Below are 13,324 nucleotides of genomic sequence, written 5' to 3' on the forward strand. Positions count from 1 at the left end.
CGTTTTATTACACATTCAATATATATGATTTTATTGCCAAAATAAATGGACGAATAAATTATTTACAAGCGATTTTTATGGCAATATCCATTGCAGTATAGGCTTTTGCTTAACCGTCCATTAATTTTTAACAGTTATTTGCGTTGATAAATATATACACACACACACATTTTGTTCTTCCTCTTGCCATCGTTTATCTACAGAAAAATGAAATAATGTTTTATGTTATTAGAAAAAAGAAAACGATCTAAAATGATTTTTCTCCATTTTAATCGCATTTCCGAATACTTTAAATTTGGTCGGGTTCCAAAACGAAGTTGTCATTGATATCTTCGGATGAATACTGAAAATGTGTTTTTATGCAGAATGGCCCGAGAAAAATGTCAAACAGTGTGTGTTCGAGGGCGTGTGTGTGTGTGTGTGCTATGGATTAGTGCATGTGCTGTTTTGCTTGGTCATAAACCAACAAATTATATTGCCACAAATAAATTCTCATATTTTCTTTCTTTTTCTTGCTGCTTTAAATGTGTTGTTTCTTCGAATTTGTTGGCAACTGCTGTGAAACTAAGCATAAAACTTGACGAACGAGGGAGTTTTATCGAAGCGAAGACCGAAGATATTGCCAATACGTGCCAAATGCAAATACTTATCAAGAGCCATGGTCAATTCGTTTTGTTTTGGTCATTTGCATACTGCGTCAAGAAACTTGCACTTACACACACACACACACACACACACCTACACTCCTCGGAACAGAGATAGTGTGGCAGAGTGTTATCAGGATGAAAAGAAAGAGAGATATTGTTAGTAAGCGATAGATAGCTAGAGAAAAGGGAGACTGAGAATGAGAGAAAATGAAAAAGCAGTAACACAGCAAGATCATAAATATTACCACACTTAGAGTGAGCAACGGCAAGAGTTATACGCACAGCAATAATGTATACAGCCTCTGTGTGTGCATTTGCTGCATCGATGGGAGTTTAAGTGTTGTCTTTCGCAGAATTTCAGGCATTTAACAAGCATAAACATAGACGATTTTGTCGAAGTTTTTCAGTGCTAATTGACGAAAATGCTTCACAATTGCTATTTTAAATTGTACGTACAAGTCATAAACATTGAATCCATTGCATCTACACAGTCTGTATGTTCTTCCAATGTAGGTTCTTCTCTCGATTGAATTCGTTGTAAGTGATCGTTTGATTTTTTCCTCAAAAAAAGAATGAAAAAAACGTCTCCTCATGACGTACTAAATCCCAGAAAAAAACATAAAAATGTCATTTTGATACTTGGTGCAGATTACACTTCGACCATATACCCCGACGGCCATTTGTCACGCTTATCACAAACACTGAAAAAAAGAACAATTCACGCTAAAAAATTTCAAAATAAAAACACTTTTCAGAACAAAAATCGAGTGGTTGTTTTTTTCAAGAGTATTTATTATTAAATAAATTTATTATCCTCAGTTTTTGTTGGTAGTTTTTGTGTGTAATTCTGTGTCTCAGTGGCTTGTTTCTTTCTTGCTTTTTTTTTAATCAATATAGTCCATAATCCGTAATTTAATCAATAAGTTTTTGTTTTAATAATAATAATAATTAGGATCATAATAATTAATAATAATAATAATAGATCGATTTGATTTTTCTTCCTTAATAAATCATTTTGCCATTGTTTCTCATTTTGTTTAGTTTTACTCTTTTTGTTTAAATGATTTTGTACATATTCATGCATGAACATCTTCTAGATGAGAAAATGAAGTAAACTGTGTGTCTAGAGTTATTCGCATCAAAATTCAATTTGTAATTGAAAATTTGTGTGTTTTGTATTTCGACATTAAAAAGCAAATTAGTGATGGATAAGATTAAACTAAAACGACACCTTTATGTTTGTTAGAAATGTTCTCTCTTCAAAAAAAAAAAACGTTATGTGTTTATGATGATTTGTCGGCAAATGTTTTTGTTTGTTTGTTTGGAATTAAAAATGCTGCATTTTGTTAGTAAATGTTGCTTTGTTTAAATCTTTATTTATTTTTTTGTCGGAATGTTTAAATCCTTTTTCATGATCTTTATACTATACATGTCCTTACGATTTCTATAAATGAGTGTTTTCTATAATGATTTTCTTGTTTGTTTTTTTTTCTTATGTATTTTTTCGATATACCACACACACATACACACAAAAATTAGTTTCTTTAAATCGTTTCATCATCATAAATCGAATTCATAGAATTTTGTCTCTCGTCTTAATTAAATTGTTACTTCTTTTAAGTCCTTATAGATAAATTAGGTTCATGCCATTTTTGTTTTGCTCTATACAATTCTTAATTAATAACGCATCTTTTTTTTGTTTGTATACAAGTTGTGTTTGTGTGTGTGTGTGTATGTGCCTAAGAACAGCAAAAAAAGTAATAAAAGCGACCGATGTACACAATAATAATTCAAATAATTAAAGACAAGTGTCAAATTTACATCAAAAAAAGAAGTGAATTTACGTGTCAAATGAGTTTGAAGGACTTTTCATGAAATAAAAAAAAATATTTATATAAAAAAAAAACAAAATAAAAAGTAGTTATTGCATACTTGATATCGGTTCGCATGAATTATAGAATCGAATAAGAGAATCGTTTGTTTTCTTGAATATTTTCAATTTTTAAACTAAATATATTCTCGCATTCATATTTTTTTACTCACTGATTTATCTGTGTCGCATTGTGTGCTTTCATTTTTTTTCTTTTACTTTGAAATCATTTCACAATTTATTTACTTTCTCTCATAATATACCTACAATGTAAATTTTCATTTCAAATTGTTAAATTTTTTTTTTGTTTCATTCTACCAAATTAAATTATTTTCATAAATCGATGACTGCGGTTGAAAACTGCGATCATTGCTTGAATCTCACATGTTTGGCAACGGTGCCATTTGCCGTAATTGATTTTGATGCAAATCGGAAGGCGATAAATTATTTTGGTAGTGCATTAAATTTCGATGATGTTCAGTTGTTTGCATTGATTCAGGTAATTGATACATATTGATAATATTATTGATGCCATCACCGCCAGTACCGATGCCCGAATGTTGGTACTCGCGTTTCATGAGATTATTATTTGTGACAACGGCAGCAGCGGCCGCGGCCGCTGAATTATTACGCATATCGTGCATTGGACTCGGCGATACTGGTTCCGATTTAACACTAGAATCACTTGGACTGTGACTTTGGCACGATAATTGTGAACCTGGTTGTTGAATACCGCCATAAGGTGAGGCTGGTTGCTGTTGTTGACCATACGGTGAACTGGGCTGTTGTCCAACACTTCCATACGGTGATGTTTGTCCGCCAGATACAGTGCCATACATTCCATAACCAGTTGCATTCATATATGAATTTAATGAGCCGGCTGTTGCGCCATGCATTCGGCTCATATCGTAACCATGATAATTGCTCATGTATGCATGTTGATTTTGATACGTTGATGGATCGTGCATCATGTAACCGTTTGGCATATAACCATTTGGTGGTATTTGATACATATCGCGATTGGCTTGTTGAGCAGCAGCAGCGGCCGATATTGAATTTGTATTACGAATTCCATTTGGATCGGACGATTGTAATAATGAACCAACACCAAGTGGATACTTGTCTTTGCTCTTTGTTAGAGTCTTTGTCTTACGACGTGGCCGGTATTTATAATCGGGATGATCTTTCATATGTACGGCACGTAAACGTTTTGCTTCATCGATGAATGGACGTTTCTCACTTTCCGATAAGTCTTTCCATTGGGCGCCTAAGCGTTTTGATATTTCGGAATTGTGCATTTTTGGATTGTCTGATGCCATTTTGCGACGTTGGCCACGTGACCATACCATAAATGCGTTCATCGGCCGTTTCACACGTTCAACATTATGATTTTTGTTGCTTGTATTATTGTTATTGTTTGATGTAAGGCCATGTGGATGTGATTGTGATGATGAAATATGATGTCCACCTAGCGCGGTGTTTGTTTGTTGTTGTGTTTGTTGCTGTGTTTGTTGTTGCTGTTGTTGTTGGCTTGAACTGACTGGCGATAGACCTGAATGATGCAACGGTGATGTATGGGTATTATGGGCTTGTGAATGATGTTGTGTGGCAAGATTTAACATATTTGAACTAGTTGTATTGTGTTGATATTGATGCGTTAGTTGTGATTGTGATAATTGAGATTGGCCGATGTTCATCATGCTCAGCGATCCTAATGAACTGTACGGCGACGGTGAATGCAATGATGACGGATGATGGGGTGGCATTGTCGCATGCAGTATGCCACCTTTCATATCAGACTCCATCGTCAACATATCGTCTACTTCCCTATGCGCGAACAGCTTGACAAAATTTTTGTGAAAAACACCGTTCACAAAATTAGAAAATTAAAACAAAACGAAAACTTTGCTCCCGTCTTCAACTTTTTTCTCGATTTTTTTTTTTCGTTTTGCCTTTTTTATTTATGTTTTTTTTCTGTATCACTTTACTGTCTATTTCGATTTCGCCGGCTTAATCTTTGGACTTTACACCAAACAACATGTTATTGGGTTCGACGAAACTAATTAGTTCATGTTCATCTTTCGAGGAATTGATTTCACTAACACTTGTGTGACACAGTCGTCGGCTTGTTGGTTTTTTTCCTCTAAGTGTTAGAAACACGCTTTTTTGTAATTTTTTTATTTTTCGTAAATAAATTCTTGATAACGTGTAACTTGTTGTTTTTGTTTTTTTATTATCATTAAAACACTTTCACAAAAATCGAAAATGTACTTTTAATTTGAAAAAGATAAAAACTTTCTTTCGTCTCTTTTTTTTCTGGTTAACGAGAGAATGAGAGAATTGTTTAAGTTAAGTTTGGTCGAGATATCGAACGGAACAAACGAAAATGTGTGCGCTCACTGGTCGAGAGATACTCGCGTTATGAACAAACAACAAGAACGTTTCGCAGTGAGCACCTTTCTGTTTTTCGATCGTAACCGTTTCCAATCAAACCTGTTTTAGGTGCCTTCGTTTGGCATAATACACAGAAAAAAAAACCGTTTTCAAATACATACATACATACATTCAACGTTGAACGATGTTGTTCTCTTGCTTCAACGCATGGGCACTGAATGTGTAATGAACGGTCGACAAATAACAATTTGTCGTCCCCACTTTTCGTCATTTGCTGTTCGGCTGTTCGGCATTCATCCAATGCATACGATAGACATGAGTGGAAATCGTCGTCGTTTCGTTTGTATTTGTGTCACGTACTGAGTCGAGTTTTTTTTTTCTCATCTCATTGGCATTTGCGTCTGTGTGTGAGTGTACATCTCTCACTCAACGGTTCTAGTTCTTACTTACGTTCGTTCGTTCGTTGCTATATGGTATGTGTGTGAGTGTTCAGAGCCGAATGAAACATAAATAACTTGGTGTTTTGCATGGAAGACCCAGTGACGCCTGCTTAAAGGTCTATGCAGCCAATCACCACCGGCATACGGGACGCATGTTCATATATACGAAAGGCGGAGTAAATTCCCCATGAATATGCGTTGTTGCCACATCAATCCAATGCTACAATGCTGGCTTACACACAGCTTATCGGTTTTACAGCGAATTCTCCAACTGAAAAATGCTATATGTAATATTGGCTCTTCATGTCATACCAAAAGCAATGTTGAACTTCAGTACATCTATGATGATGACGATGTACACACTCAGCGTTTGTGTATATATATAGCATCGGATATTCGAACGAATGGAAAAAAAGATACGAATGAGAGAGAGTTGTAAAATAAATGCGCATGTCTCATTCGGTTCGGTACCAATTTTTTATGCACAGCTCTCATACCGTGGAAATAGAATCAGTACGGCATAATTCAAACCGTGCTAAAAGATTTTTGCTATGATTATATGTGCGCTGTTCTTCTTGTTGGAGTTTTGGTTGGGCGAAAGCGCGCAACTGAAAGAAAAATTATTAAATTTTTACGATGAATTTATCGGTGGTTTGACTGGCTTCTAGTATCCTTGCCGTTTCAAAATCCGTCCAAAAATGTCAACCAAAGGGGAAAAAATATCGAATAATTTTTTGTTGTTGTTATATAGAGTTAAAAAAAGAGAAAAAGAAAGAAACTAAGTTTTAAAAAACGCAGAGAAAGAGACTTAAAGGAATCTTAAACGGAATCTCTCGGCAAGAAAAAAAAGTTGGCGTAAACGCCAGCAACAAAATAAATAAGCACATTTTTTTGTCGCACAATTTTTATAGTTGTCTCTAGCCAAAAGAGAAAAATATAAGTGTAGTACGTTTTTTTTGGTTTGTGAATGCGACACACGACGAGAGAAAAAAAGATTTGTTCGTTTGTAGTTCTCACCTAAATTCTCGAGCTCTGATTTCGTTACAGGCTTGCTATGTATGGCCAAAAATAAAAATGTTCTCCAGTGTGCTGTATATATTGTTTAAAATCTGCTTTTTCATAGTTTTTGCGCTTGGAATTGCGCAACAAATTTGAAATGTCGATTTCTTAGTCTCTCCTTCAAAAATATTTACTCTATATTTTTGAGATAGATTCCGATGATAGTTTTTATGCGGCAAGAGAGGGAGATTGCATTTTTTTATGACAAGAGGGAAGAAAGATAGTGTGCAATAATTCCAGTTTGAATGAACAGCACACATTTGAGTCGCACAGACAAGGAAAATGTTTCGATAAACATAGGGTGAAATTATATAGTCGGTAAATTCCTTTAGGTTTCCATTAGCATCATATTTTTCGTATTTATATTCGAAAGGGAAACAATCAAAATGTTACACAGTTTCATTCTACGTCAAATATATTTGTCGTGCAATGACTGTATATTTGTGCAATTGTGGCTTCGTTTCAAGAGGTTCTTTTTTTCGGTCAATGCGGCATCGTTTTTTTTTGTTTTCTTTTATTTTAAATTGAAAAACAAACAAATCTCATTTGCTTCGGATAAATATCATTTTCATTCTCGTCAAAATCAGTTATTACTTTCTTTAAGACCAATCAGTTTTCTATGGCCAAATTTTTTATTTTATTTTTATTTGTCAAATTCTCACTTTCCATTGCAATTCAGCAAGTGTGTGTGTGTTTTTTTTCTCTTTTTGTTTGGCAAATGGATATCAGAGTACAATAAACTCCAAAATACGGTTAAAACAAACAAACTTTCACAATGAAGCGAAAAATCGGCGAGAAAGCGAAATAAATACAAATATGACTTTGTGACCAGAAAAAAACTTGTTGGAAAGTAAAATGATTCTATTTATGTATATGCAAGCGAAAAAAATACGCAAAATGTATCGTTCTTAGCTTAGAAAAAAATCGATATTCATGACGACGATTCAAATGAACAAGAAAAACGACTGTAAAAAAATCGAATTGAATTTCCATTGAAAATTCCACGTGTTAACTTTCACAATGAGCATGAAGAGAGAGAGAGAGAGAGAGAAACACCGCATCATATATACATGTAGATTTGGCTGACATTCATTGAATCGACAAAAATCTGATTTGCTTGCAATCAATATTGCCGGAAATATACACAAACATGCACACGCATACACATCGACACCAATCCGATTCAATCAGCAAGAAACCATTTGTCGAGCACCATATATTCGCATAACACAACTCACCTAGAGTATAAAATGTAAAAAAGCACCAAAATAAAGCCAAACCAAATCATCAAACAACAATAGAAAGAGCCAACGAGCTAGAGGAGCAGAAGTTGAAGGCAGCAATGAATATAAAAAAAACGATCGAAATGAGAGTAATAACAAAAGAAATTCATGTACACACATAAAGAGAAAATTTCAAGAACAAACTGAACAAGAGAGAGAGAGAAGGCAGCGACAGCAGCAGCAAAGAGAAAAAAATCAATAAGTGTTTCAAGTACTTTGACATGATTCGCGCTTGTCTTCAATTACATAAAGAACGAAAAGAGGCAAAAAAATCAGTTGTATGCGCTATTGAGCGCGCACGACGAGGTGAAAAACATTTTACAATACACGCAAAAAAAATGTTGTTGAAAATAAAAAGAAGAAGAATAAAAGAAATGATGGAACGGCAATTGATGGAATACATACACACAAATACGTAAATGTGGATTTGAATGAAGAAGAAGGTGCGTGCCGTCATGTGTATTTGACTTGAAGAACCGAATAATCTCTTTTCTCTTTTTTTTCTTTTTTGTTTGTTGAAATTTCGCTGACAAATGGACAATGCGTGCAATTTTTCATTTCGAATCGATAAAATTCGATTTTATTCGCTGTTCGGTCCAGCGAACGATGATGAACAAAACACAGAAATTGAATTTCAAACAAAGTTCATCAAGGTAATTTTCAATCAGTTTAAACATTTGGATTTGTGTCTGAAATGCTATTATATGGATTTTATGTTATGAAAATCTTGTCGGCTGATCGATAAAATCCAATTACTTGCATACACAAACGTAAAATCAACATTCAACTCAATTTATGGAAATTTTCATTTACACAAATGTGTTCGTATAAATTATGACTATTATTTTTGACCCCATTGACATTTATGCAAATCAATTTTCTGAAAATGTTCAGTTTATACATGTCTGTCCATAGAGTGGCAGTACATAGACTACGATTCTCTATGTATAATGTGTGTGTGTATGGTTATGTGCCAGCCCAAAAGAGTCGCATCGGAAAAATAAAATCGATTTCAATGTGAAAATGCAGAACGATTGCAAATCAACTGAATGTGGTCGAATTTGATTTTTCAACGACACAACCCCGAAACTATTGACTCGAGAGAACCAGGAGACGAAAAAAAGAGAGTGGTTGTGTAATTGAAAGCGTAGTTTTTCGATAGGGTTTCGACACTCGATGAAATTATTTCATTTTGGGCCTTGCTTCCTCAGTCGTCGTCGTTGTTGTTGTTGTCGTCTTTACTTGTGTGACGCAACCCGAGGGCATAATTAGTGGCAAAATTGAGAGTGCAATATGTTAAACGAAATAAAAACCCACCGAAGGAAAATTCTAACTTGATTTCAATTCATCAGCATAAACTTTGCACCGTCGCTGAGTTTTTTCTCTCTTCTTGCTATTTGTGTGTGTGTTCGATCGTGCTGAGAACGAGTGAACTGTCGTTGGCATGACAGAAAAATGATGATGGGATGATGTCAAAAATTGCAACAGTAACAATTTCTCTTTGATAAATGGGCTGTGCCGCTTTTTTATTGCTCCTTCTCTCCTCTCTCTCTCTTGTTCCTATTAATGAAGGATAATGATTATGATGATAATTATGCGTCGCGGTAGACGATTTGCAACTCATTCTTTCTATATCGGTCTCAAAATCGGTATCGTACGGTGAAAATGAACGATAATTGCAGCTACCGCTTTTTTTTAAGTGCATGTACCAAACATTCAATTATATGCTGATTTCGTTGACAAGCTCAATGAAAACAAATCATTAAAAAAACGGCACCGTATTGACGGTTGAATTTTCCGATTGCGAGATAAAATTGACTGCCAATGCAGTTCAATTTTAAAAATAGTTTCCCATGCAATCGAGTAATGCGTTTCACCGTTGCCATTCACTGACGTAGCAATTCTTTGAATCGAACAACAAAAAGCGGTTAATTGAATGGGGCCAGCAATTTAAGCAAAAATTAATATGAATTTATTCTTAATTTGATGAGCGAAAAATATATACATATTTAATGCCGTTTTCACGTGTATTTATTTGCCACGGCGAAATTACGAGTAGATGATGGAAAAACATTAACCCATTTAACGATGGATCATCAGCTTTTAACATTGTGTAAAACACCACGAAATATTGTGCTAATCTAATTCAAAAGGAAGCACTAAAATGTGTTTCGAACAAAAAAAATTCAATTGAAACAATTTTCTAATTATTTGGTCGTTGGTTCGAAGTGGTAAAGTTCATCTTTTAATAACCACCGGCCTCTTCAAATAAAGTCTGTTAATTTGCTGTGTAATGCGCATTATGCGCATATGCTTACAATTTAATAATAAAAAGAAGAATTCCACTTAAAATTCCAACAAATTCACGAAGTACTCTACATATTTTGTTGTTGTTGATGATGATGATAGTAAAGCTGAAACATAAAACGATGATAGTAAATTGAGAAAAAATGAAGCGAATAATTTCTCACGATGCTTGGTGAAAAGTACTTATGGCCAAAAAAAGTGTACACCAAGAAAAAAACAATGGCCAAATGGAGGCAAATGATCAACCAAAAAGCCCATCTTGTTGCCACAACAATAGAAACAATTGCAAGCGATTTAGAGAGTGAAGGAATGCGCGAAGCGCGAAAATACCATATAACGACAAGCCATAAATAGATACACAGAATATTGTTGTTCAAATTCTAATACCATTTAATCCATTTCCATAATGTGCAGACAACATTTCTTTTTTTTTTATTCTTCATATTCGACTCCTTTGCCTCGAACATTTCAAGAAAGATTCATATTTCACGCTTTTAGACCAACAACCATATATCATTTTGTATTTACGTTTTCCAAAAATCGAATTCGTTTCACACTCTTCAAAGTGACACAATATACAAATAGAGTGGAATTCACGACTTTAAATTCAAAGATAATTATCGCACCCAATTGCCGCCGAACAGAGCAAAGCAGAAAAAAAGTGTCCTGTTATACGAAACCAGTGTGTATTGTGACTCTTTTCACCTCACTGGAATTGCATTGTAATAAGAAAATTGAAACGATCAAAAAAAAAAATTGATGCAAAATTCGACTCCCTGAAAGATGACACATTAAAAGAATAGAGAGAGAGAAAAAAAATCAGACCAAAAACCATAAATTCAAATACACACATACAAGAATAGGAATATTCGTCCCCTTTTCTTATACGCACTTCGATTCAGTGGTTTGTGCACGCATTGCCAGTGAATGCATCTTTAGACGCATACAAAACGACAACTTTATAATCAAATAATTGAGATTAATTGTCATAGATTTGAAGAATACCGCTCTTACAATACAACAAATAGATACAGATAGACCAGCATCGATTGTCTGAGTGCAAAGCAGGAAAGTCGATTCGAGAATGTGAAAAGAACACGGAAGCATTCAAATTTAACGCACAATTTATTATAATGAGCGAGTGAGAATTTATCGAATAGTCAATTGAATGTATTTTGAATGTAAAAGGTCAATGTAAACAATGAGCCCGCCAAACACAAAACTTTCCAGAAACCATTCGAACAGTGTGCGTCATTATTTTGCACAGAAATCCTCCTTTGGAGAGGGAAATTGATTGGCGAAATAATCCCAGTCAAAAAGGAGGAAAACAAATATAAATATTAACTTTCTTTCACTTTCTCATTGTACTTCTCTTTTTCTCGCTTACTCACAAAAGCAGTCTCACTCCCTCCCTCTGTTGCGAAACAATTATTTCCGTTTTATTTATATAAAAAAAATGTATCATTTTTCTGCGTTTGCAAACAAAACCTATTGTGCATTTGAATACGCGTTGTCTTCGTTTTTCGAATGCAATTGCTTGCATGTTTTGCCACAATAAATAAAGAGATTAGTTGAAAGTATGAATGAAGAAAAAAAACGTAATAACAAAGAAAGTAAAGTTTTTGATGGCTCCGCGATTGAAGTGCAAGAAAAATAAATTTGATAAAAATGGTTCGCTTATAAGAAGTCGAAACGACGAAAAAAGTTGTGTATAACAGGGCGAATTTGTTTGGACCCTAATTCAGCGTTGCACACTGAATGAGAGATAAACACCGAAATAATTTTCGAATGAATGGAGCAAATCCATCGGAAATGATACAAACAATAAAAGTACTTATTTCCATATATTTAAACTAACGAAAGCCACCGAATGAAAAAAACTACTTCAATTTGATGTTAAGCAAAAGAGACGAAAAAAAGCGACATTCTCACCAAATACGGAAGAAGATACAGTTCTTTTTATGTGTTCATTCGCCTCGCGTTTTCTTATAGAGGGTATCATTTATTATATAATTAAATATAATAACGGTTCTTTGACGATGCAAGTGGAATGCAGTTCACTTTATCGTACTGATATAGAGAAAAAACCAATTCTATTCATTGAACAAAAGGCATTTTTTTCAAGTGCATTTTTTTGGCAAAATGCTTTCTATATTGAATAAATATACGCAGTGCGTACACCGATTCCCATATGAGTAATTTAAGGGTAAAAATTAACGAAAATACTGTTTTCATTTGAACGAGAAGAAAAAAAACTGTAATAATAGACTAAAATGGTATGTTTTGTGATGCGAACAACAATACAAACCAGAATTTTCTCCCAAATGAATCGATTAACTTGGTTAAACAGCGGGCAAACAATGACGTGCACATATGTGTGTGTATGTGATAGTTTTAAGTTTCAAATAGCGCAGTCTGTTTTTTTCTCTTCTCTTTCCCATCCGTTTGACTGGATGGAGTGTTTTGATGGAATGCTAATTGATTTACACGGGAATCTCCTTAATTTATCATTCGTACGCGCTTCTTGCCAATCTAATCAGTTGGGCTAATTGAATTTCTTCCAAATGAACGAACGTGATCAAAAGACGTCTCTTTTGTTGCAAATTGCGCGAAGTGTCACTTAAAGGAAAATCAGCTTGTCTGTGCATAATTCATACTTGTCAGTCAACTTTTTTTCAATAAACACATTTTTTTCGGCTGAGATCGACGATCAGTTTTTTTTTTAATTATACATTCAGTTGAGCAATTTTGCGCGCGACATCCATTTCCATGTGATCTCTCTCTCTGTGTGTGTCTTTCCATCTCTCAATCACACATTCACAGCAATTAGACTTTGCATTTAACTCTATTGCGACGCATTAAGCAATACAAAAAACGATTAAATATCAACTCTAAAATGGGAAGCAGTAATGATGGAATAGAGCACGAGAGAAGAAAAAAAAATTTGCATTTTCTTTTGTTGAAAACACAAAATTGAACTTGCTTAATAATAATTCTCGATGAGCGCGATGATGACAAAAATGACAATTGTGAATGCGCGATGCGTTGCAGCGCTCATCTCTATTCATGCGAAGCAAATCTTATGCAAACACACACACACATACATGCATACACTCTGGTGCTGCTTCGAAGAATAAACTATACATGTGTTGTTTTCTTTATGGTGTTTTTTTGCTGCTGCTGCTTTTTTTTTGTTTCGGCTTAAATTTCCTTGAATAATCTCGTTGCAAGAGTTAAACAAACTCAACGGGTTCACAATGTGAATGGGTGTGTTTTGATGCTGTCAACGAGAGACGAACAGCGAAACGAACGTAAACGTATACT

At 34.4% G+C, this 13,324-nt stretch overlaps 1 protein-coding gene across 1 annotated transcript; it reads right to left on the bottom strand.

The window, feature by feature from the left end:
- Positions 1-1,615: 1,615 nt before the first annotated feature.
- LOC116337082 (transcription factor Sox-2) lies at positions 1,616-4,398 on the bottom strand. The gene has a single exon (XM_031761391.1). It carries the CDS (start codon positions 4,329-4,331, stop codon positions 2,898-2,900), a length of 1,434 nt encoding a protein of 477 aa, XP_031617251.1. The 5' UTR covers positions 4,332-4,398; the 3' UTR covers positions 1,616-2,897.
- Between the last annotated feature and the right edge of the window lie 8,926 nt (positions 4,399-13,324).

Source organism: Contarinia nasturtii, unplaced genomic scaffold (assembly GCF_009176525.2).
Source record: "Contarinia nasturtii isolate CC-2019 unplaced genomic scaffold, AAFC_CNas_1.1 Cnas_scaffold_220, whole genome shotgun sequence".
Taxonomy (NCBI): domain Eukaryota; kingdom Metazoa; phylum Arthropoda; class Insecta; order Diptera; family Cecidomyiidae; genus Contarinia; species Contarinia nasturtii.

Excerpts from the sequence above, each read along its gene's own strand:
- LOC116337082 (XM_031761391.1), bottom strand. The coding sequence starts at position 4,331 with ATGTTGACGATGGAGTCTGATATGAAAGGTGGCATACTGCATGCGACA.